The 27,198-nt window shown below is 41.5% G+C and overlaps 1 protein-coding gene across 5 annotated transcripts in view; it reads right to left on the bottom strand.

The window, feature by feature from the left end:
• LOC124180943 (synaptotagmin-7) overlaps nucleotides 1–27,198 on the bottom strand; it is a 206,071-nt gene that overhangs the window by 71,435 nt on the left and 107,438 nt on the right. The window contains exon 1 of one of the 5 annotated variants that reach the window (XM_046566915.1): nucleotides 1,763–3,420. The exons of the other annotated variants lie outside the window; for them this stretch is intronic. Coding sequence (XP_046422871.1) covers nucleotides 1,763–1,851 — 89 coding nt within the window. The 5' untranslated portion in view covers nucleotides 1,852–3,420. Of the gene's footprint in view, nucleotides 1–1,762; nucleotides 3,421–27,198 lie in introns of those variants that run through there. 5 annotated transcript variants of the gene reach the window in all.

Below are 27,198 nucleotides of genomic sequence, written 5' to 3'. Positions count from 1 at the left end.
AAATCGAATATGTAAAAGATGTAATATAACAATGGTTGTATATGTACAGTAATGTTCTGTAATGCCTTGGACATCTGGTTAACTTGTTTTTTGTTTGAAACAAAATGCGAGTTCTATTCTATACGGATTAGGTGACAATGACTGGCGATACAGCCGACGTGAGAAATTGGGCGTCATTGTTACATACTTTGTACAGAATCAAACTCGCATTTTTGTTTCGAAACGAAAACAAGTTAGCCGGAAGCCCACGGCATTAATTTGAAACATTACTGTATCTAGGCGTATAAATAGGCATGGAATACAGGCATGAGCGAAGTGTGCAAACAAAAAAGTCGTTAAAATCGTGTGGAGACGGGGAAATTTTTCACCTTCGCTTTTTGAACCACATACATACATATAGCAAAATCGGAGACAGCAGATAATTCCGGAAAGTAAGAAACCAGTAGACGTACGAAAGAAGAATAACGGTAGTGAGAATTGAAGCTGATTGTGTGGTAAAATGAGCGTCGAATAATCAGGAGAAACGACAAGTAGACCCAATGGTGACAATGTTGTAACAGTGCGTTAACCACATTGCGAAATGACATTACGAAATGGGGGTGCGTGCGGCCAAAAATGATGAAAGAGATTCGCCGGATGGATGGAATGAGCGAAACGGGAGAAAAAAAGAAATTTCAAAAGACCGTAACAAAGAAGAATACACCAAACGTAATTTCACCTAAGAAAGAAATATACAGATACAAATTGGCTCTCAAATAAAATTATGAGAGAAATATATCAGCAAGCGTAAAGTTCAATAAGATAAAAGCTTTATATGCCTTAATATAAAAAAAAGACTCGGTTTGAAACTCGCATACTGAAATGTCTTGTGACTCAAGCGCGAATTAAGTCGCCCGAATTTCCATATTATCTTTTATTAGCATGTAGTATTATACTTGAAGTTGGCAGCGATACGCCGTGGCTATGAGCATGCCTATGTACACCAGTGCTTTCCTTATTTACGACCGGTGGTTCGGCGAAACTTATCAACGGTACAATCCTTTGCACGAGGCAAGAGGCTGATGCAGGGTACGGTGGAGAGCATTGAAGAGAGAACTTTCCAAAGACTCAGTACTTCTACTCGACGTTTCAAATCCTTTGACCATACATTTTTCTGATTTGTGGATACCTTTGTTCCTTTCAGCCGGAATTTGTTTTTCAGATTTGACGAAAAGCCGGGTCCTCTGCAGGATCTTTCGCAAAAAATTTGGCGAATCGACGACCGGACACTGGATAGAAAAATGACGAATGTCGGTCGTGTATCATTTTCTTTATCAAGTACGCAAACCGGTGGATCTATAACGGAATTTCGGCGCCGTCTGAGAGTCCTGATATTTCTCCCTAATTGCGCGATTCCACCCTGCTCGACGCTCTCTATACTTATTCAAGGGAGAATACGACGACAAACCATATACTGCCATTTCCAGAAATTGCAGACAATCAATTCTGGACGTTTTACGAATCCTACAAGTTTCTCCCGCCTACGCGTATAATGCAAGGTCGTACCACGTGCTCTTGAAATTTCATTGATTTGATTATCTTATTCCGTAAAGTGAATATTTGACCTTACGCGAACTTCGAATCTATTCGGAGAACCGCGAATTACATCTTACTTTCTGTGTCGTCCAACTTGGATCGATAAGGTGAATCTTAAATTGTTCGAATAATTGTGGGTAGAGTTGAGTGATTTGAAAACGATGAATCATTGCTGGGTTTTACTTACAGACTTTGGGAGAGAAATCGCGATAGCGCCAATTTGCCGATTCGATTGTTTTTCAGCCCATCCAGCACCGCTGACGCTGCAACCTCCATTTTGAAAGGAAACCGCTTTAAACTATTGTCTATTCAGAGTCCACTCTCAGCTTCCCCGTTTCCAATTTTATCCCGTGACGTTCGATTGGCCCGAATATTCTTTTTTATAATCACTGGTTAGAATGACCATGTCGGCCGCACGTTAGAAGACTTTTCATTATCCGTACTGAGACTACATTTTAGTTTTCGCCTGATGGCGACGAACGGAGTCAACGCAACCCCCTGTTCGTATTAAATTTTGGATTACTGTTCCCTCGAGTTACTCACAATCCGCAAACTCGGCTATCTCGTTTTCTTTCAAGAGATCTTGTACCTTATTTTCTTAGCGCCGTACCTTTCCGAAGCACCACTTTAACCGAGTTACACTCGAAGCCACCTCGAGAGCCTCTCGAACCAGCAAATTAATTGGCTGTCAATTCTTCAACCACCTACAATTTTATTTGCACTTCGAATGACACTTGTATGTTCTCGTGCCACTCGTGGGAGTTTTTTTCTTCCTCTAGAGTCCACTCTCGAAAACTTTTTCACCAAAAATATTGCAAACAACGATTTACTTGGTCTTGCGAAAGCTTCGCTGAGTTACCAAACATCAGAGTCCGCACAATAGATTCACAATTAAAGCATCTGACAATTAAGGACATACGGTTTATGCTCGGTTGATTAAAAATACGATGCAATACTGTCACAGGTACTGCTACGTGTATGCATCTTGTAATATTATACGAGTATATGTATAGGTATTATTAGGCCTTTGGAAACTTTGCTTTTAACGGGATCACAATATAATGACGATTATTTTTCAACGACAATATTATAGACTGTGTTAAAAATAGCAATAACAATAACAGCAACAACAACGACAACATCAACAGCCTGCGTATACAACTATCGGTATTGTTAGCGATCGATCTAAGTTGAATAACACGCGACAACGGGAAGGCAGAAGAAAAAATACTAACGGGGCGACATAGAGCTTGGTGGGATTATCATACACCGATTATTAAACATTTCAATATTCACTTAATATGTATTAAGACACTTGGCACAGGATTATTAACATCACAAATACAGCTTATTTAAACGAATCTTCAATATTACCATATACCGTTTTATGATCGAAAAATTCGAATGAATGTTACCATGGTAAAGAAGCGCATGAAATTTACTCTCGGTTCGACTTCATGGTGGCATATCATCCAAGAAACCCCGACGACTAAAGGGATCCTCTAAAAGCACGCGTAGCGTGGTTGACAGAGATTAGACAGATAGAGAGCACTGACGCAACGATCCTGATCACATGGGCTTTTCCCTTCTTTTCCTTTTCTTTCTTCCGTTTCTTCCTCCCCCTCTTGCCCGTTATCCTACCATCAAGAATGCGGACCGTCAAAGCGAAGAGCAACAACAAGTCCGTCGCATCGGTTCTTTCCACCGCTGACGAGACTCCCGATATACAATTGCGATCGTTGCAGCGATCGAAAGGAGCTTTAAAGCGGCGTGAAGATCGGGTGGAAGTTGTTAATATACAAAAATATATGTGCTGTGTGACAAGTAGCAAATGGCACGTTGGGCAGACACGCCCTCCACCGAACACTGACTGCCGCTGTCGTTGACGGTCTGACCTAGTCGCTCCGCTCTCAGCTGCTCCAACCCCTAGCCGTTTTCCCGAACCCCCCACCCCTCGTTCAACTCCGCGGACGCGCTTCGTTCGCCACTACGACCCCAAACTCTTGGCATGCCTTCAACTGGGGGATAGGCATGAAACTCTGTCAAAAATGACTGCAAGAACGGTTTTACAAATGTAAAGGTGACGAATTCGAAAACACGTTGTATAATTTGTAATCTGTAAGTGGTTTTTTGGATGGTCTGGAAAAAGAAAAAATTAATCTTATACGATGAAAATTATCTTTGTAAGTATACTTTGAAATTCTATGGATCGAGTTTCCGGTTGTTTGAAAATTTCATGTCTTGACCCTTCCGTTGCATGGTCATTTTAGTTTTTGACGTTTATCTTTTCATACGACCGGAATCTAGGGTAATATAACATCGAATATGGTAAATTAAAACTGAGTTGAAGATCCTCAGTTTTACAATTCTTATCAACACCCAAAATTTGGAAATTTTTATCACAAAGTTTATAGTTTTGTTGAAGTGTTCTCCTATATTTGCGGCGAGTAGTAACGAGAGCCGGAATTTACGACCCCACTGACCTTCGAGATACAGCTGTAAGTTCTCAAAACCAGGGATAAAAGGGCCGGTGTATTTTTAATACCCATCGAGACCGGTTTATACTCGAATGCCTCTTGATCCAGAGACCCAAATCCCTGCTGCCCCGATAGAATCCTGCCAAAATCCGTTTGTTATAGCTGTACGATTTCTTTTCGAAAGGCCGAAATCAAAGGTTGGTTAAGATTGCGCTCAACGGCGGGGTGGATCGAACGAAGACGAAGGAACGAATTAGCGGCGTTGATTACGGGAAAGATTTTATCTCCTAACTTGCAGGATTAGCTCCTCGACTATACCGGTATGCGGGGCAAGGCTTATGGTATTTAGAATAAAATAATCAGGCGACTTAGGCTCGTCGCGAATGTAAGTGTAAGACGGTTGGGTGTCGTTGACAGGCTTATTTAAATCTCGGATAGTCGAGGGCGGGAAAATGTACCGAGTCGGGGAACCGTGAGCGGCGGTTGACGGCCCGGAATAACACTGAAACAATCACGAAGAAAATGGGGAAAGAAATGAGCGGAAAAAGGAGGCAGGATGAGAGTATACGGCTGTGCCTAGTTCTGGAAAATATTTTACCAGATTTACCGACGCGGGGTAGAACTCGGTGTTGTTATTCCAGAACCGAGTAGAGGTTTGAGGATTATGTAGGCATCTTGGATTCTGGCCACGAGTAGTCTCCTTTACAGGATCTAATCGCTAACTTTCACCTCGCACCCTTCTATCAATTAAGAAGGGTCTGATCACCATTTCGACTTTGACTTTTAAGTTAACTATAGTACTATAGTACTATAGAAGAGTACTATACTTTTGTCCTTATTTTGAGCGAAAAATTGTCTTAAGTTGTTCAACTTTGTAGGTACTTATTTTACTCAAAACGACGTGTTTCGGCTCTTTTTACACGGTGACTTTAAAACTGTGCCTGCGATTGCGATAAAATTTGATACACGTTCTATTATGACCCTTAGTTCGCGCAGGAACTAGAATGATTCGCGTCTGAACTATGCTATGTGACTTATGAATTGAAGACGCGTTAAGATTTGCTGAAATTACGAAACAGGCACTGAAAACTGAAAGTACCGTGACGATGTTAGATTTTTCAATTCCGACGATAACTAAAAGTGTATTGAACCTGGACATGCTATTTTTTCACTTCACGTAATTTTACCCGGGTATCAACAGCGACTATCCAAATTTAACTTAGTAATCAAGCGGCAAAGGGTGAAACCACCCTTCTTAATCATTCTTCCCGACGGCGACACGGCTCTGGGGTCTCGCCCCACGTGGTGTACCGTAACAGCGCGCCTATTACCGATCTGTAACTTCAAACCGCATCGTGAAGACGCTAGACGGCTCGTCTTACAACACAGCTATAAATATCAATTATCTACTACAATACGCCCCCCCATAAACGAGAGAACAGGGATCACCCGCGTTTCAAGGTGACGACGATCACTTAGGTAGCCAGTGACGCGTAGAATTGCGTCTGAAGCAAGGCTCTCGTTCCGTTCCGTTCCATTTCGCATTGTGTAGGACGTAGATACGGCAATTCGGCCAGAAGACTGAGACATTTTCGGCCAAGCTGCTACTCATGGCTGGTCTGAGAGGGGATGGAAAAAATTAGCACACGCCATCGCGTGTCATGAGTTGAGGATCATCCGGGCGCTATTGATCGGCAAACTCGGCAACCGGATCTGATATTTGAGTATATCTACGGTATCCGGCTGTGGGTAACTGGCTGCAGCGTTTGCTTACACGAGAAGGCAAACATTTTAGGAGATGAAATCTGCACCGTCCATATTGGCACTACTCCTAATATCCCGTGACGTTCGGAACCGTCACCAGGAATACGGTTCGCACCGACTCAAAGAAAGCTGACACGCGGTTCTCTACACTTACGACAAGCCGTGCAGGGATGATGATGACGATGAGGATGCATGAGAAGGTGGGACGCCGTTATGACTGGTGAACTAGCAAATTCCATTTTGGTTTGAGTGGATGATGAGTAACGCGCCAAGGCGTGTCTCTATGCGTGTAAACTCGATCACGAGATCGTGTCAACGTCGATCTGATTCACTGAAGCATCCTTCGCAAGATACGTCGGCACCATCCGACCGTTATTCACGGTCATATTTCAAATTCTCAAAGTGACGACGAGTAAACTGTGCCGTCGCGCATAGTTCTGCCAACTTCGAAGACAGCTCGAAACGACTTTCAAACTACCGGAGTACGAGTTCACTGTAGTATAAGTCGCTGCTTATGCAGCCGGTAGATAGACGTTAATGAATTAATCGTGATTATGAAAGCTCGGATGATTCTAGTGTGCGACAGTTACGTTTGGTCAAAAAAAAAAAACGGGAGAGGAATGAAGGAAAAAGAGAAAATCTTCCACACCGAACAGTGCAATATGATTTTCGACATCTGGGTCGTAGAATATCTTAGGTGCATATCGCGGAATTACAAATCCGAAAGCTTTCTTTGACTCTTTTAGGCGTGAAGACGCGACGGGGGAAATGAAGAGAGATGAATCTTGGAGATTAGAACACGAGGAGGAGCGCGTCACCTGAGTTGCATCAATCTAGGATCATCCCGTCTTATCCCGCCTTTCTTGCGCAAGCATCTCTGTCCGTCCAGATTTTTCTCCGGCGTTGTTCTATCTCTGGAAGCGACATTCTTTTTAGAATTGCTTCTATAGAGTCTCTCTGTCGTGCTCTAAATACTGAGGTCTTGACATCGGAGACATGACTGCAGTTGAAGAAATTTAATAGCCAGTGAGAGAAAATCTCTCAAGGAATGCAATAAACAAGTCCCAACGAAAAAAATTTACAGAAAAAGAGGCACGCACTGTCGCAGACTTGTAAAAGTTTCTCCAACGCATATATTCACCCCATTTGTCCGAACGAAAGCACCGCTTTATTGCAAGGTTTTTTCCTCAAGCTTTAATCCTGTGCTTGCAGCTTGATTCTGCAGACAGAAACGATCCCTGCACCGGTCTGATTGATGTGGATAAGGATCGTACAAGTATTTTTTTCACGAATAGCAATAAATTCGGGCTGCGCCTATCGACGAATCGCAAAATGGGTTGCGATGAAAACTCCATCCCCGGGACTCGTTGTCCTCTTTCAACGGGAGTCATCGAATTCGCCGGAAAAGCTCCGCCTCTGGATGCCATCGTTTCCACAATCCCCGGAATTTGAGTCAGCGTCGCGACGCCTCGCGTTCCAGCAGTCAACCCTCTTAAATAAAGAAATTTCTATGCATGACGACATTTGACCGCAGAGCTCTTGGCCCCTGCCGTACAATAATGCAGGGTTCAATGCCGCCTAGCAGCATCCTGCAAGAAACCTTTATGCCTCCTTGAGCTTAGCGGTCATATTTTGTAGTCGTTATCTTGACGAGTAGTACGTAGCTCTGGACGCGAAATTTCGCCTCTTCCAACGAATAAATGCCCGGCAGAGACACATTGCACGTGCGAATTCGACGGAGCTTTGAGCTCAAAGCGTGTCGACTTGATCAAAGCAGGTTTTCTATTCACACGCCTTTATTTATTTCTTACCGCGAATTCGTTTCTGTTCACTTTTATTTTATGTCAGGTATCTACGTGGTATCCCGCATATGATCGAAAGCCGAGTTTCATGTATAAAAATTTCCGCGTCAACAGCAGCTCGTTTCTTCGTACTTCCCGAAGCGTCAGATCGATTTTGGGTGATATTTGATGGATGTGAAAAGTATCAAAGAACCTTTGACTACTCTGCCTTCCATGTAATTCGCTTGTAAAATGATGAATTTTTGCTTCGATTTACGGAGCATGTTTCGCGAAAAAAAATCTCAATACTTCAAGCAAAGTTGAAGTTGAAGCAAGAAAAAAAAATATATAAATATCCAACTTATAATTAAAAGACTGAAAATTCTATAGCTCACACCGTAAAATTCAGAATGATGAATATCTCATTCCTGAATACGATGAAATCCTCGTTGTCAGGTTGGATTTAGACATTTGAATATCGGGAAGGAATTTTGTATTTCTACAAAAATAGAGCAACAACATCTGTTTACCAGGGTTAAATCCAAGAAACCGTAGCTGAGTAGAAAAAAGGGCATCGTAGCCTACATGAAAAGCTCTCTTTCCGATCACGTAGACCAAGCTGAAATGTCTTGATGATGCCGAAGTTAAGGAGAGTCCAAGGTCTCGGCGAAAGTGCGCCGGAGCTTTTTTCCTCCACCGTGGTAAAAGTTCTGTCGGACGATATTATCAGTGAGAGCAAATTTCCGCCTTCCCCCTTGACCCCCGCCTGTTACGGTCATGGCAATGCGCGTTTCACTCCCCAGGTGTACTTCCACTCTACTCTAAGTCGTTAAGTGATCCGAGAATCTTTTCGTCTATCACAAGGCGAAGCAGCCGCCCTATTTTCCGCTCATAAAGCGTAACCGTCCTGTCGCAAAACGAAGTTAGTACCAAGAGGAATGGCTAAAGTTTAATACCACCCGTCGCATCAGTCAGGCTTGAAGGGAACCGCGTGAGAGACAGCGTTTAAGTCTCGGAGTATCGTTATGCTACTCGATATCAAGAATTGTGGTGATCAACTGCACCGACTTTCCACCGCTGATCCTCGATCCAGAATTCGAATCGATTGGAATGCACGTGGTTTGGTGAAGTCTCGTTAACGCGTGACCGTCGTTAGATAATGTTCAGAAAATGACTGCGTCAAGAAGAAGCCCAGAAATGAGTCATACTTGATACAAACGATGAAGTACGACGTCGAGCACACAATTTGTCGCCACTTCTCTTCCCGTCTAGTGATATGTAACAATGAAAAGACTTTTAACGGCCGAAATACCACGGTACTTGACTAATTTCCGTTATTATTATAATAATACGTATCGTTTCCTCTGAAAGATCCTCGGAAGTGAAGTGGGTATTTCACAGTTAGATGTATTATACACATCTGACAGGGGTATCAGTTTCTTTGGTATCTGGTGGTATCGCTCAACTCCGGAAGAATCTAGTCCTCCTTATTTCTAGCGACGCGTACATCGTATACTCGTATATCCCGCTTCGATTAGGAAATTTACGACGAACAATTCATAGCCCGTATTTCGGCGTGAGCGGAAAGAAAATTGAAGCTAGATAGAAAAACACATCTGCGAGTGATGTGGTTTCAATATTTGGTGATGTTACATGAATTTCGATACCCCACTGGAATTCAAAACTTCGGCTACGGTTACCTGACTCGTATAGGCTAAAGCGCTGTCTAAATCGATCAATAATACGAGAGATGAAAAACTTTGGCCAATTTTTCGTTACACGATTAATAGCACCTCGAAAAACTAAGTTAACGCTGATTTGAACGACGGTTATAGTCTCCACATGCAGCGAAATGCAGGGGCTCCAAGCCTGCGAACAGCAGAGAGGTGATGGAAATAAAGCATTTTCGCGGATAGTGTAGAAAGGGGGCGAAAAATAGGACAAAAAAGAAAAGAAAAAAACGGGGAACTTGGAAAAAAAAAGTTACCAGTTGGAAGTAAATAGAATAATGAGACTACCGCGAATATATAGCTTTGCAAAGTACGAAAGCGGAAAATCGTTTCAGGATCTGGAACGAAGCTTACGAGGAGTTCTGAGTGTTCTGAACCGCTTTCAATCTCCAAGCTCTAAATTACTTTTTCTCGTAATCCGATAATAGCCACAGACGGTGAAGAGGCCGGATGCCACTAGCGACAAGAATGTGTCTGCAGGCCGGCTGCCGGCGTCTCCTGCATTTCAAACATTCGAAAAGCTTCCTTGTAGCGCGACTCAAGTATGATATGGTTGGTTATCCTTAATCACGGAACGGAGACAGTCGTTTTCACTCCAATATTCACTTCCGTATTCCAGATTCTTGATTAACGGAGGAAGATTGACAAAATCCATTTTACAAGCCCACCCAAGATATGTTTTACCAACTTATATGTGTTTGCCGGATTATGTGTTTACGGCTGATGGTTTTTTCGTGTGACGCCTGTTGAGAATATTTATTAGGTGCATGTATAGAGATTACATATGTAGGAATATTTAAGAAATTTTGTAGGTCAGTTAAGTTTTGTGCAGAATCAAGAAATAAAGCGATACATTACAGCTTCCTTTGATAATTTTGCAATTTATTCGAGAGCATGAGCATGGACAGGTGAAGTCGATTTTACTGGCGGAGAATTTCTGAAGGAAGGAGCGGCCATTCGCTACCTATATGTACGATATACATGGCGCGTATAATGTAATAACTAAATTCCGCGTTCAAGCAAATCCGTATATTGTGTATCAGAGCGCCGTGATTTCCTTGGTTCCTTGGTCCATATAAAAGCGTTTCAATTTTGTCTAAAGCTCGTTGAATGCGTCTCAGTAGGTTCTGACACGAATAAAACCCAACTGACCAATCTATTATTATATGCAAATAGCTACGCTCACAGTTCCCAGCCATACAGCGATTTATTTATTTTCCCTGCTACCGCTTCTTATGTATTTGGAAAGCACGGTCTAATTTATACTTTCTATCGGTGAAAATAAACAAATTACAAAAGCTCGGCTAAACCTGTGATTTGAATTCGTTGAGCTTCACGCACGAATTTTTGTGGAAGCTCGTTCGTTTGTTAAGAAAAAAAATAATCTTCGAAGAAGGGTTTGATCTGTTAGAATATTGGACGAGCATTCCCTTAGAACGTGGTGATCCTTTGTGTTTAAGTTTTATCCTTTGTGATGCAAACATGCAGGAAAAAGTTTCTTTGCCAGAGACTCGCTAGCTCGAATATTAGACGTGTTGTTTTCGCGACGGAAAAGCCTTTAAATGAACCGTATACATACGAACAATGAAATTTCATTCTCAATCGGAGCTGTTCACATCATAAATTGCAAAGTGATAATTAATTGTTGATAAAATTTTTGTCAATGTTTCAAGGCTCGTGAAATTTACTTCTCAAGATTTACAGGAAAGATTAATACCTAGTTCGGTCAACGGAGGAAGAATGCAAATTTTTACAGCCACGAGAAAATTGAACGCGTCATTAATATTCTGATATAAATTATGAAATTAATTCTGGTTGAATTTTTTTTTTACCATTTTTCTCTCCGCCAGAACTTCGCCACGGGATTTAATACCCACCGGGATCCTGCGACGTCACATTACGAGGTTGTGCTTAACGACGCCCTAATTTGCTGCAACATCGACCATCGATCAGTGCCTCCGTTCGAAGAAAATGTCATGAAATACGATTCAAATTTAATTTCACTTCAACATAATTATTTTCCACTTTCTGTATAAAGCGTGCAAGGGGTGCTTGTTGTTCGAGAGATTGCTTTCAGCCTGATTATTTGCGGATGGAGGACTCGGCAAGGAAAAAGATAGGTGAAAATTGAAGGAAAGAGAAAATGGCAATGGGGAAAAAAAAAGCATAACCATGCTGCTATGTACTTTACGACGTGAGCAGCTATCTACGCGAATATCCCAAACACCTACGCCCGTCTTATTTTTATTTTTATCGAAAACTGCGAGTACCTTTCGAGAAAATACGTACAGATCTATTGTAAATTCCACGTGTATCGATGCAATACGTATTTGATTCAGGTCATTCAGCCGGAGATAATACGTAATTCGGATTGCATATACGTACGACCTGCATATGTTATAAGTAGATACGAAATAAAATCGTGAACGATACATATACAAATATGTACATGACGTAATGAGTTATTGATGTGGACAATAATTTTTCACCGGAATGAATTATGCATACAGCACAACGGTAATGAAAAGAAAAACAATGGATTGCGTTAATTAATTCGGCTTCAAATATTCATAAATGTAAATGATAATATGCGGACAAAATAAAGTGATTCATTTATCTCGAGTAAATCTCAACTGTGCTAATTAAACAAATTTTTCACTCGTTGCCCTGAAAATGGTCAGTTTAAATATATGTGATATAATTATTTTCGGAAAGATATCAAAAGCCTGTCGTAGATCGGATAGTTTATTATGTATGGAATATCGTAATTGTTATAATCGGATGTGACTTACGGATTTAACGCGAACCCCGCTGTTGACAAGATTTGCATAAGCAACGTTGTTATTTTCGATGCACGCATGCTTAACGTGCTTGACAACGAATCATTTCTGCTGTCTGACAAGATTTCTGATAACTCGTTTGTGCTCGGTGACCCAGGGTTAAGTTTTAACTTGTCGAGCATCTTGTGGCGATGAACACTAAGTACGGAAGGCTCTGTGACTCGAGGTGAATTGGAAAACTTTTCGAAAGTCTTGAAACATAATGAAAGTTGAAAATTTCGGAGCAAATTAGCAATACGAATGGTAATAACAAAAGGCGCCTGCCTTGAGTGGAAAATCATGTACATGAGAAAACTTTCAGCCTCTGGTACAGGTTTACGATACAGTGTCAAAATCGGTACCTGTAATATAGCGTGATATTTTTATATCGTGAAAAAGCATAACTCACGCGTTGAATCACATAGCTATTTATTGTAAAATTCCGCGTATTTATACACGGTGAATATACAGTGTACGTATTGAAATATTGATCGTGGCGCTTGATGAATAACCGTTGGTATAAATATTCATGGGAAAAAAGTAACTTGTAAATATCCCGACACGTTTTTAAAGTCACGTCGAACGATCCTCGTGACGTGAACTTAGCGAAGATTTATTGACACTATTTTTGATAACTTGTAAAATTTGTCAGGTGTACATCGATTTTGAATACATATATATTCAACGGCTATCGACTGCCATGAAATCCCTGTGTAATTTAATATCCTCCGCGATCATATAAGCCATTGCATTTGATTATACACGGAATAACGATACGCTGTGTTTTCATCTAACAACGACTTCGACATATGTGGTTTAGTCCCTCCGAACATTCCACTAAGTCACCCTGACGTCAAATTGAAAATATGAAATAGTCGTAAACAAAATTCCACGGTACTGAATTGCAAATCGGTGCCGCAATAATAATGAATTATAATTATTTGTTTGCCCTTACCGTAGACAGTATAAATAATTGATATGATTATCGATAAGCTCGAGTCGATACTACCATATTTATCGATCCCGAAGACTCGTGGGCCTCTTTTCTCAAAAGTATAAAACCGGATCACAATACAAGCTGTGTTCGATATTCCCGCGAATCCCTCCACTTAGGAGATGATATTATCGCTGATGTCGCCTCTCGGCATGACGACCCACTCAGAAACGGTGATTTTCGATGAGGAACGTTAAATTTACTCGAGGCTCATATCCGCGAACGTGTTACCGAGAAAGGGTTGTCACTCAACCGAAGCACTGCAAGATGAGCATCACGTTTCTGAATGACACCGGCGCGGCGTTAATCCACTTAATCGCCTTCACGCGTACCTAGCGGCACACATTTCCATCGAGTGGTCCAAAGAAAAGCTCCCTCGGAGAGCTTTTCCTTGTGTACGTAGGTGCTTTTTTCCTCCTTTCCGGCGTATCGCTTCGTTGCTGGTGTAAACCCGGCGTAGATGTCGGGGCAAAAAAGAGATAAGAAAACTTTCAACTTTTCCAAACCTCTTCGATGCGCTTCCGACCGTTTTTGCCGACGCCGAAGCTTCCGTTTGACGATGAAATATACGCCTCGCCCTCTGGACTCCACTGCCGGAGGCGTCTCGATGATATTAAAATGGCGAAAAAAGAAATGCGATTGTCGAGTTATGTACGTTCCTTATGATTTTCACTATTCAGAGCATTGGCGAGTTGCTATCGCAGCGAGCATTTTCTCGGCTAATCTTTTCAAGATGGAGGCTGCGGAGAGGAAATTAGTCTAACGAACCAATCAGCGTTCCAACAAGACGAGCTTAAGTCTTCTTAACGGCGATACTTTGCGCGTTACATTCCTCTGAGACGCCGGCCTTCTTAGCCATTCGTGGTTATTCCAAACTTTACCTTACTCATTCTGATCCGTTTCACTTTGGAGAGAGAAAACGCCATTTAAGAATTCAAATTTTTCCGGTGCGCTGTACTACAGCGGAAAATAGGTAGCAGGCACAAGACGAATTACATGTATAAAACTTTACCCCAAGTGATAATTTCAAGGAAAGTTTAACGTACAGAGAACTTTTATACAGGTATTTAAGAATCGATCCAAGCATGGCCGAATATACTGCAACAAGCGGGAAATGGAGAAACCTGAATTATTAACTTTACTTATTACTCAACCAATTCTGACAATAAGATATAACTTGTGGAACATGACGTTGTTGCTTCCAATGTAAACCTCTCGAACAGTTTATCAAAGGATCAGGTTTAACTTTTGATCTCTGAAATTACAATCGCTTACCGGAAATTTGTCCCTGGCAGTGATACAAATTAATTTCTGGAGAGCCTCCGAATGCCAGTGTTCCACAGTATTTATTGGAGTGTCAATAAAATTGCTCGACAAGAAATGCGTCCCTAATGGGTTCGGGGAATTCACCCCACGTCGAGCCATTACGTGGTAAGTAGTTGACTGTTACGAGCGGAAAAAGTCGTCGAAAAGTCAGGCGAACAACTAACGATTCTTTATGTCGGAAGATTAGTGAGTAAATAACGACGTGTAATTCTACAGGGAGTGATTTTCTTAGTCTGCGAATAAAAAAGGAAGTCGTTGATGTTATTGATGACAAAATGGCGACCTGAATACGGTAAAGCTGTTCTGCAATTTTACGGCATACAGATTGAAAGCGAATCAAATGGCAAGAAATTTGATCGGTAATAATTGACACCACGTCCCGTTATTGGAAAACTGTGAAATAATTTACGACCAGACTTGAATATAAATTATATTTTTCATAGCTCGTCTCTGTTATACTTCGAGCTCGTTTAATGCGCGCTATCACGCAAAATTCCTCCTTTTAACTCCCCATAACGTAGCTCAACGACTTTTTATTACACATCCATCAAACGGTATCCATAGAAGAAAGAGTAATACAATTTACAAAACGTCGCATTGACAGTGCTCAGGGATTATAAAGGCGATTCGATCTCGTTACAGTAAAATCCCAGGGCAACCCGATGTTTCCCTGCTTCGCTTCTTAGAAAAAAACTTATCTTCCTGGCCCGCGAGATTAGAATGTTCCATCTTAGGTGCTCGGAGTAAAAAATTTGGCCGGTTTTAGACGCCAAGGACCCCTTACTCTATTGAAAACTGACCTGAACTTTACGTTGGCGAGCGAAAGAATTCTCTCTTGTAATTCGCTTGGCATACATTCGAATTCATTTTCGCGATCACAAGCATCGCCAGATGTGCGGGTGCGCTTATATTATAATTGTGCCGTGCGCAAGTCAAATCAAAGCATGCCGCGCGTGTGTCTGGCGTGGATCGCGGACCATGTCGAATGCCGATGCATAAGGAATGTTTCTGTCAGATTAATCAATACGCGTTGGTAGGTACGAGATTTCCTCCAGTAGTACGAGTCCGCGGTTTACGAGGCGCCACGCCTGAGCTGGCTTAAGTAGGGAAAGTAATTTATAGACCGTCCTTAATAACGCGGGCCTTCAGGGTAGGTACCTCGAATAGTCCAGCTCCGTTCCTCCAGGACTCTGGTCTCACTGGGTGCGACGAGAAGTCATTACACCAGCCAGATGTCTCGCACCGTCTAAACTCTGACCTTATCCAGATGGAAATATGCGGTCCCTACCGAGTTTCGCGAAATACTCCCCTTGTTACACCGTCCTACCGGATGAAAGCAACCAAATTGAAGGTGTGTGCATGAGTTTCCAACTCTGGACTACAGACAGTTCGGACCCGTTAAAGCGCGATGAGAAGTTATCACGAGCATTGCTCAAAGTTGGAAGCCCTTGATAGGAATCATCATCACTCGCAGTACGCCCGAATACATTGCAATGGGATATAGAGTTGTAGATAATTCAGCGCGGTTACTTCAAATTTTGCAATGTATCAAAAGGTTGTTGTTCTTTCCGTTGGATCTGCCCTCAAAGGTATTTCTCATCTCTTGAGCTGTCAGCATCGCCGTGCATCGTTGGCCAACCTTCGTGTATTCTCACCTTGGTGACCACGCAGTCAAGAAGCGAGTCAGCTCTCTTGGAATCTGAAGACAGACGGGCAACCGGAGCGAGAGGCAGGAGGCTGGAGTAAAGCCAAAGCGTACGTGAGCTGGGTGAGGGTGGGATAAGGTCCATGGAATTCGAGGCTGGTTTACCCAAAATATTTCGGTGACCGTTGGATATTTTATCCCATGACGACGGCGACCCCCCGTCGAATCCACAAATTCCATGAAGTATTTGTACCTATACCTGCGGTGAATTGCCCAAAAGATAAATCATCGATAACGATGTCGGGATGTATCGTTTTACCCAGATACTATCACGTACTATCTAACTAGAATCGGGGCAATTTGTTTACCGATTTAACACTAGCTGTGTACAAAAATTGATTTATCTATCTTTATCTATCGGAAATATATGTCACATGAAACGTCGATGCGGAACCGAGTTAGTCTTTTTCTCTCCACGTGTTTTTTATAGTAACGAGATTCTAATGAGATTACACGTTCGTGTAACAAACCTCGAAATCCGATTGGCTTTTTTTCCCACCTCAATGACCACTCCAATCATCCAATTTCAGTTTAAAGCCAACTTGCAAACTCACAATTTCAGTCCATGCTGATGTTTTCAAGCCGTAAATTTTTTCAATTTCAATTACGGAATAAAACTTCTCTGCCTGCGTATAATTCGAGCTCTTGAATAACTTTTGTGCATCAATCCGCATTTCTGCTCGAATACCTGCTAGGTGTGATTATGCCGCAAAACAGAGCCACGTATGTGAATGAACGTGTATTGTATTTATGTGGATGGATTAACTCCGGAGATATCAGAGGGAGCAAGAGAGAGAGAGAGGGGAGAACTTCCCTTGTGTCGCAGTGTATGAATGCCCGAGGCACGTGCATAGATCAGCAAGAATAGACAGCCTTTGGTTGCTTACCGTCCCGCGGTGATTCTCAAATTAATATGAGCCCTTATTGTACGTCCCTGCATACACTGTTACACATTGTGTATGCTGGGGAAACCAATCCCAACTTTGGTGTATTCCAATATGCCACAAGTTCGTTCGTGTAATATTTCACTCCGATCTGTCCCGGTATCTGGCCAGGCACAGAATCGTCGGCGGGTTTGGGAAGTTGTCCTGCTTTTGAATAATGTTGATGAGACGAGACAAATATTCTGTCCGAACGTGATAACGTAACAAGTGGTAAGTGTCCGTATCTGTTGCACGATAATCGCCCTAAACCTTTCATAGCACACTTGGGACGTTGGATCTGTGCCAATTGGCACCGCGACAAATTCAACGAAATTCAACTACACGAAAGTCAGTTAGCGATCCTTCTCGCTATTAGATCTGCCATCTGTTGCTGTCGACCCCTGATATCGGTGGCGAAGAATGGCTGATAGTCTTCTTTCTTCCGCTCGTTCCCACTTCTCGCCTTTTATTTCTTCTATATTCTTCTTCTCCCTTCTTTTTTTCTTTCAAGAACGTTCACCGTTCTCATATGCATGCAAATACCTTCCTATTCAAACTGTGCGAATTCTATTTAATTCGCTCTTTATCGCGACAATGCCGACCCACTGTGGACGGAACATTGAAATTTTCATAAAGCGCGTTATGCCTGGTGCAGATTGTATAACTACACAAAGAGATTTTCGAACTCAGCAATCATCAGCGTTCCTACAGTTTTGACTTTGTCACGGTAATTTCACAGTGCCGATGAATTTTTACTGTTATTATTTACCTATGAAGAAAAACCGTCATGCATTGAGCTTTTTTCAAGCTCAAAATTGTCCGGTGAAGTGCACAGCAAAAGTACTCTAAAGCGTTTCACAATGGGTATTGATCCACCTTCTATAGAACACGAATCGTCCCGAGTAAGAATGGGGAGTCTTCAGCGAAATGGAGAAAAGAATGACTTCGAAAACCATTTGTTTCCGATTGCGATCCACCCTCGATTTTCGTTAATTAACAAGCTTCAAAAGCAATTGCACTCATGACTTTGGGAGCGTAAAAATTTTTCGTAAGTTCTATGTAAGACCGAAAAAAGCGGATGAAGAGTGGAGAGTTAGAAAACGGCGAATGAACCAGAAGTTATACAGGACACTGGATTCTCATTTCATGCTCATCGCTTTGTGTTACATCAAATTTTCCCGTCCAGAATAACGGAGTGGGGAATTGGCCGTGGCCTTCTTGACCGAGAAATACAAGTTTGGGTTGCAGAAATATATACCGGCAACGTAGTTTCGGATAAACGGGAAACTCGGAACCTTCTCCTATTTCCTAGTTTCGTTAGAAGCCTTGCGGGAATTCACTGCAGACGCGAATCATGTTTCGGTATCTGTATCCCGTATAATACAGTTCTCCGAAGAAGGAAAATTACTCTCCTCCAACAGCTGCGCGAAATCCAGCGTATAACGAAGTTCAAAATGAACGAGGGGGTTTCAGGCGGAAAAGAAGAACCAAATAACGAAGCGTCGTGGGCAAAAGACCTTTCGGTCCCTTGATGGTTGGTGCCAAAAACGCACATAGCGGTCGGACGATGGCAGTCTTGCTTCCATACAACCCTCGTGCCGCGAAAAGGACCTCAGGGAGGAGCTCGAGCTTCCAAGGGTTGGGAAGTTGGCACGACGCAGACGATGTCGGCCTTTGTTCCCGGGTTACTCCGTTGTAACAACTCCATTAGTTATACTCGCGTAAATTTAATGCCGAGACGTGTTCGGATCTTCACACTTCATATATTTTTCCACGAGGAAGTCTAAGAAGATTCTTGGCGGAAGCTAATTCTGGTTAAGCGCAATTTCAACCCTGCAGGATGCTGTCTCGTTAAATGAATTTCCATTCTTGACACTTGATGTGTGTAAGTTTCGCTCCGGAGTTTCCTCGAGCTTATTATCGTACGCCTTTAGCCAACGCGTATCAGTCGTGCTCCGTTACAAACCGTGAGCATTTCTCTACGAACCGGTGTAACTTTACTGCTCTGTTATACTTTGACCTTAAATCCCTCAAATGGCCAGATGTTGGCTATTAGCTACTCGTATATGTGCAAGAGAAAATTGCAGGAGTTTTAGCGCATGAGTTTCCGACAGTGCATGTCGCGTTATAAATATTGGAGAATTATTAAGCTCGGAAATGCGTATGCAAGAACCGTCGCAGGATGACGAAATTAGGCGATATTTCATTTTTCTTTTTTGCGCGGCACTTCACGACCAAATGTTAGTTACCCAACTTGCCTTATGTATATTTATTCCGGTAAAAAGTGTCCGCGGAAAGTTCAGCAGGGAAAAATAAAAGTCGTCCGCCTGTTTAACTCTATCTAAGAGCTGTGTAAGGAAGTTGTACGAGTTGAATCGATAAAATGGTAACATACTTTCAAAAGTACCGAGCTAATTTAAATGATATTATGCTTAACGTGCATTTCTTGTTGAAATAGCTCGAGCGTTCAATGATGACTCGAAAATTTGTATGTAATAACGTTAAACAATAGTTGAGTCGTCACAGTCGCAAAATTCCACGCACGCTAGACGAAGTGAAAGCATAATTTTAAAGAGCAAAATTTTATCAGAAAAAAGCTCTATGTCTTATCGGAAAATTGTGTCAACACAAAGGACCAACTTGAATCACGTTGACTCAACAGTTCCTCCGCTGAAATCTTAATGTATGCATCGTCGGAGCGTGAGGGTGAAAATTCGGTGCGTAATTTTATGTCATATAAAATTAACTACATGCGACGACTATAACGCGGTAATTAGGATGAAGACATATTTCCTAGAGAAATTTCAGTATTTATATTGAAGGCGTCCGCCGAGTTAAATACGGACGCTGCATTAGATTGGAAAAATTGAAGAGAGATGATCGGGGTGGATTTCGATCGTTTAACTCTTCGACGTATTGTCTTATCCCTATAAAAAACGACGGGCTTGCTTCCTTCAGGATACACACGGGCACACAAGTGGAGCAAGTCTATCGGCTCCGCGATCTGCTGATTGTTGATCCAGCAACTATACATCTGTTGCTCTTCGACGTTGGGACTGAGACAATAGAAGGTTTCATTGTACACTCGAGTGTGTACATTGTATTATTTGCAACGGCTTTATGTACCTCGGCAGGCTCGAAGCGCTGACAGAGTCTAATATCAGCGAAATGTACACCCGAGGTAGACTTTGCGTAAAATTTTAATATCGTTAGCGATAATCTCCGGTAAAGCTCTGACGAGTTGAAATCACAGGAATGTCATTCTTACAGCAGATTCCTGTCTGCTAAAGCGACACATGAATACATACCTCGGTTGGACACATGCTAACTGGCTTTTCACAACACGCGAAACGCCTATCACGATTCGAATTCGAGTAGTGCCGGATATTTGAGTATTCCAAGCGACGATAGCCGAGGTAATTACATTTGTAGGGGAATCAGTGGAAAAGTTCTACAGCTGCAGGTGCCAAACGTTGCTGTTGCAAATCTGTGACGCTGCTAGACTGCCGTTGGACGGACGAGGGTGAATTTTTCGCGACAAACTAAAAGTGCATGCTCGTGTAATTCAACTCGGAGACGGGAGAGGGGTAAACGAGATCGCTTAATTGCCCCGCAGAGATGCACGAAAGATTAAAGAGAGTTTAAACTAATTAGCTGCAGAGTAGAGGAAAAGCCAGAGAGAGAGAGAGAGAGAATTCAATAGAGCACGAAATAGAACTGGAACTACGAAATTGCAGACTATAGAAAGGCGTTCAGGTTCACGCGTTTCAACATAAAGTTCCAAATAATCTCCGTATGTGTATACAACTTTATAGACATTTCAGCGGTATAAAACTACTGAGCATAGTTAATAAGTTTTAGAGACAATAAATGAGTTTATTTAAAATTAAATTTTCGCCGCTCCACGTGCATATAATACATGTCAAATTACCGCCACACCATGAATCGTGAAGTTTTTACAACGAGCATTGCAACGTAGTTCATACTTTGACCCTGTGCCCAAATCGTAAAATGTTCGAGGTAGTTTGACTGCGCAAAATTGTCTCACTAGAAATTGAGGAGAGATTTGCGCTCTTCTGTACCGGGCACAGCTTGGACTCTCAGCGAACTGATCTTGCTTTAAATCGGCGCACTCGGCGTTATGGACCGCGGTTAACACCCGCGACATAAGCCATCGCGCATTTGCGTTGTGCACTTGCTTCTGGATCACAACGTTATTGCGTTACCAGCCACGCTCAGCAGCTCTTGCACTGCGGAGGATTGTATTTAATTACAATGACAAGCCTCTTTTACTAATGACCGATGACAATGCCGAGAAAACCATTAGCAGGGCATCATGTTTCTCGCGTGGCAGAGACCGATGCATCCTCCACGCGGTGCATTGCACTCGCTATCTAAATGCATCGGTCATGTGGCTAGAGTTCAACGTTTTATAGGTTCAACCGCGTAACATTTATGCTCGCGTATATATTTTAAAAAGGATGTACTACCGTCACAGTGAACGAAATTAAAGCTGTGCAGACAGTTTGTACGAAGCTTCGAGTTGTGTACATAGTTGGTATATTGATTTATGACTAAAATTATCACATCTTTGATACTTTTCGTACCATATTTATGGAACAGACATAAAAACAGAAGACATTTTAAAGCTCTTATTTATACCTTGACGTTAATCGTGTATTTGACACGTCTGTACTGTGATCAGAAATTGGAGCAAGCTTTTCTATCTCACTTCGGTTCGTCGTGCTTTTCTACAATTTGAGGAAGATATCCGTCCGCCTTGTGGACCGATGATTTAAGAAAAATAGAGATTTCTGACGCAGCAATCCACCCGAATGTTTTTTTATCAATCATGTAAGTTTACTTTTCCCGCCTGTAGCGAATAACCGCGGCTGTTTTCTTTTGATATGGATCAGCTCCGACTCGGTTGAAAATCTTCATATTGAAACTTTCGCTTTGGTCGGGCGTTGCGGAGATATAATCATTTTCGACTAGTCTCTGGCTGTACATTGTGAGAGCAGATCGTATCTGGGACACAGCTTTTAAGCTCACAAGGGAAATTCCGGCTCCCTTGGAAGACTTGATTTGGTAGAAGCGTTTGTTTCTTTGTTGTATACAATTTCACACCAGGAGGAAAGAAAAATAATTTTCTTGCCACTGCATGATCTTAAACGATTTGATATCAATGATGATATTGCACAATACGAATCTCGTTAAAAGTCTGGCGTGACCTGTCACTGCAATTTTCGTTTAATTTGTTTTTTATTTTTTTTTTATTTGGCAATGTGTTTTGAATTTTGGCGATTCATAACGTTTCATAAACTTTCTTTCTGGCTTCGACGCATGTTCAAAAAATTATTCTGATCAAAGCTGCGGGCTGGTGCGACGGGGGCTTTGCCTTTTCGGCATGGCGAGTAACGTATACTTGATATAAAATTTTTTAAATTCCGTAATCCATTTTGACGCGGGCGGATGGGTAACAATGTGTAACTCTGTAACTCGCGTAACCTGTGTAACAAGGTGTAATCAGCGTACAGATGTTGGCCGGGAATGAGCTTCACTTTGAAATATGTACAATGATTCATGTGTCGCAGGGACTAAAACTTGAAGCTCAAAATTTCGGAAAGTGTATGTTTTCACAATTTTTTTTCCCTACGGTCTCGTAACTGCAGAAATGATTGATTTTTTTTCTTTCTCGCTCGGATTTTAGGTGATTAAAAATCAACTGGCTTACACGAAGCCTTCCGTAAGGGTGCACTGATGTACAATGAAAAAAGGGAAAACGCGTAAGAGGAGAAGAAATCGTCTATGAATCATCGTGCAATATTGTGGCGTTGAGGCGTTATTTGACCGAGCGGCCTTAAGCTTCTGATTTATCACGTCAAGTGTGCTATCGAGCACCTGTACCTCTATCAGATCGCGAATGATTTTCATCTTACGTATCGCGTTTCTTCTATAAATGCCCATCTCGTATATAAATCCGTTTTAGAAGTAAGGATACTCACATACAACTGATGGGAAAAGGATAGCGCGAAAAAATAATATAAATGCTGTATCACGATACGCATTGAAGCCTACGAATTTGACTTTTCTTCATTCGCAGGTAGGTGGTACGTATGGGTGTATGTATACGTTTCCGTTATTCTTTTTTATGCAGAATCACCAATTGAATTTTTTTAAAAGCAATCAGCCAGGCGGTGCATTGAGCAATCAACTTCAGACAAATTGGGAAAATTCGATTGAAGGCTTTGTGTTCTGTAATCTCCGAGGTCTTCCGCAATTGATATTTAGGTAGTGATGAGATGGATTCAACCGGCCATCTATAACTGGCTACTCAATTACAATTCTTGCTTCACGGTTAATATTCATCGGGTATGGGAGAAGGGGGGGAAGCACCGTGTCTCAACATTTTTTTTGCTGCTTGACATCCATTTGAAAGATTTTAGGATGACCATCCATTTCAAATTTCCAATTTTGCGGATTGAAATAGATGAAGAAGAAGCGTAGAGAGGATTAATTGGGTTGGATAATATCGGAAAATGACATAGCGAGCATTACAATTGACCTAGTAGAAACTCATAGCTTCGTTGAACATAATTCTGTCACAGTGTTATAGCTCCGATCGAATAAGTTTCTGGATATTAAGCGGAGCCGCTGCATTGTTCAATATCGTTGAGCAAGGTATCGGTTCTCTTCGCCTCTTCGATATTTGATATTTGATGCAAGTGTTTTTGTTTTGGCATGCTCGTTTTTATTTGGTATTTTTTTATTCATTTTTTGAGAGAAATCCAGGTTGAGGATGCAGTGCTTGGATTGCGATGGTTTAGTTTTATTGAATAGCAAGTTAATGAAGGGTCAAATCTAGCTCATAAAAGCCATGATATTGAAAAGAAAAATTCTAGGAGACAGTTATTTGCTCGTATAACCAGCTTTCGTTTTCGTTTCAGCCGTTGGTTGTATCTTCGTGGGTGGTGGTACATAGCAATTAATTACAGTCCTGTGTACTTAGGACGTCAGAATAAATCCTTTACACCGTATACGCGTAATCCAAGCTCGCATCTCAACTGGGCAAAGTGACTTAACCGTGCAAGCTTTACGTTCATCTATTTGCGACACGACCAAGACGATCACAGGGACGAGAAGTAGCAGACGTAGAGTTATATTGGAAGGTTGTTCACTGAAACTGCATCTCATGGAAGGTACACTACGCCACAAGGAATTTTGCGTAAGCTGCTTGTGCGGTGATTGTACATCTACATTAGGCTGGTTCTTGATAGGGTTGTTTTTGAATTTTTAACCCTCCCAGAGGATTAAGCGCTTTCAAATTAATTAAAAAAATTCTCGAAAAATTTGATCTCTTTAAATAAACTCTAAGATAGTCCGCTTTGTGATCGAAGTATCTTATGGAAATAACATGGGACAAACTTTTTTTGCATTTAAAAATTTTATAAGTCGTTGATGAATGTACCGAAAATAATGGAAAATACATATTTTTCTAGATAACTGAACGCTCTGTAAAAGAGCTCTGATACATAAATGTCATTACCATAAGATACTTCGATCACAAAGCGGACTATGTTAGAGTTTATGTGGAGAGCTGAATTTTGTCAGTGAATTTTCTGTATTAATTTGAAAGCGTTTAAGTCCCTGGAAGCATAAAAACTAAAAAACGACCCTATTAAGGTTCACCCTAATCTACATATTCGCTGTGAAACATTCAGTAGTTATTGCAGTAATTTCAGTTTGAAAATACTCCGTCAAATATTTATCCGCGTGACCCGGGCGGGGCTGAAGTGCAAATAGAGGTGTAGACACCGAGCATGGGTCACCGATTTCATTACCGCGTTGCAATATGTATATATTATTCTTGTTTATATCACGCATAGACGCGTGTGTCTCTTCAAAGGCTGATACATGTGCACCATTTTCAATTTACGAACCGCCGCCTCTCACAGCTTTTGATTTTAACGGGAGCAATAAAAGGCCGAGGTTTGATGTTAGCAATATAATATCTAATATAACAAGTCGCGTATATTGACAGAAATTTCGGTCGTTCCAAGCACGGGGTGGAAGGTGTTTAGAGGAATCTTATTACCTACTTTAGGAATCCCTGGTCAAACTCAGTGAAACGTAGGTGAAACGAAATTCAGTTCGCCAACCTCTTAGCGCGTCGCATCATAAGATCCGCATAAGAATGTGTGTGTAGAGTTGAAAAGCGAAAGGAGAAAGAAAATATGTGAATGAATAGTGGCCGGAAAAGCACAGAGTACAGAGGAGCGGTGAGTGGCTTTCAGGATTTTACTCAGCAGAGCTGGTCGGGTCCGCTAATATTTTATTAGCCACTCGTCTATGACAGAGAGGTTCAAGTTTTAAAGCCCAGATTATTTTTACTCGGCAATGGCCACTTTCCGACGGAAAAATTTACCCAACACTCGAGTCTTACAAAGAATGGCGTGCCGGTAAATCAATGCAATTTTTGACCGTCATTAATTTCACTTGATTCAGGTACGCAACGATTTCGAATGAATAAAATTGTTGTATTCGATTCAGCGCTGTATTGTATTGTAACGGAATCTTTTTGACGAACGACCCGTAAACAGTGAAGACAGGGTAGGTGCGTGGTAATGAATTTTTAACACGAAATTGGAATTTCAGTTTAATTTACAAATAATTACGCGAGGTCGTAAATATCCACTAAGGGGTGACTTTGTGCACCGGTACCTACCCGTAACTTTGCAGACTGCGAGCGGGATGATCTGACGAAGAAAATTCGTTTAAAACTCTCTGGTCAATTATTTCTAAAACTAGTTCACGCCAAACTCACACTGCCAGTGTATTATAGGATCCTCGGAATTAGAGTTTCCACCGTAAGCAGGTATAAGGATCAAAACGGGTAATCGCGTAATGGGATTAAAAGAACCGTTCGACTCAATCTGCATACGCGCATAGTTGTCGGGGCTGTTTTAATGAATTTAAATTATATTTACCTTATACATTGCAGACCAGGTAGAAAAGTCCGGCTCACTTTTAATTGAATTTCACCTTGGCAACGAGAATTTTCCAAGGGCTATATTCCAGCCGACTCCAGCTGCAGCAGCATCGTGGTTTCGTTGGGTATTAAAAATTGGATTTTTCGGTCAGTCAGAAGGGTTGGCTGATGCAGCAGGGTGTGAAAACGCAGGGATGAAACCCCGGAAAATACATCACACCCGTACACTCTCTCTTTTACGCAAACACAAACACACACACGCGCGGAAGCTATATTTCAAACTACATGTATCGAAATGTAAATGATTTTTAACAAGTATGCATACTGCCGCAGGCGTTAATAAACTATCATCATTATTATGCTTATTATTACTATTTTACAATAAAAATTTTACACAAAGTTTTGGTTATTTTAATGCATGTCGATTTATCATAAATTTACCTACGTTGTTTGAAAATGATTTGTCAAAGTAAATCGTCAAGTTTTCCGTACATATACGTTAAAGTAAAATCGCTTTGAAAGTTACGTTTACGTTTTATATTTCGACCCTCTGAAACAACACGTTCAACGACATTCTCAACCCAAGTTGGCAAATACTAATCACAGTACTAAAATGACTAAAAAAAACTGGAATTGAAAAATTTGAGATGGAATAATAGCACCAGCTGAATTTTGTCGAATGACTTTTTGGCGCGTATCTTCAATCCCCTGTCAGTGTGAAAAAAATTTCGCCTAGCGACGTACAATTTTGTTACGAAGTTAGAATTTATACTCTAATGAAGTACCAGTAAACAAATTTATACCCTTCAATCGATTGTTTCCCGTCACGATCAGTCATCAAAACATCAAAACAATTTTATTGGCAAGAGTCAAAAAAAAAAAAAAAAACATCTAATTCATGACCGGCAAGCATTGTTCACCTGTGTTGGATTATGACGATTTTTTTTCCAGCGTACGTCGTTCCATGCGGCCTGTTAAAAAAACGCTCAAGTAAACATATATATATTTTTTCTTTCAACCAGCTCGTATCGCAGAGGAAAATATGCACGTTCCCCGCTTCGTGATATTCCTGATCCACTTGCCGCCCATTGTTTGAAGCTAATTGTCCCGTGGGC

This window comes from Neodiprion fabricii, chromosome 4 (assembly GCF_021155785.1).
Source record: "Neodiprion fabricii isolate iyNeoFabr1 chromosome 4, iyNeoFabr1.1, whole genome shotgun sequence".
In the NCBI taxonomy this organism is placed as follows: Eukaryota; Metazoa; Arthropoda; class Insecta; order Hymenoptera; family Diprionidae; genus Neodiprion; species Neodiprion fabricii.
Note: the sequence above shows the minus strand (reverse complement) of the source record. Positions and strands in the feature narration are given on the sequence as shown.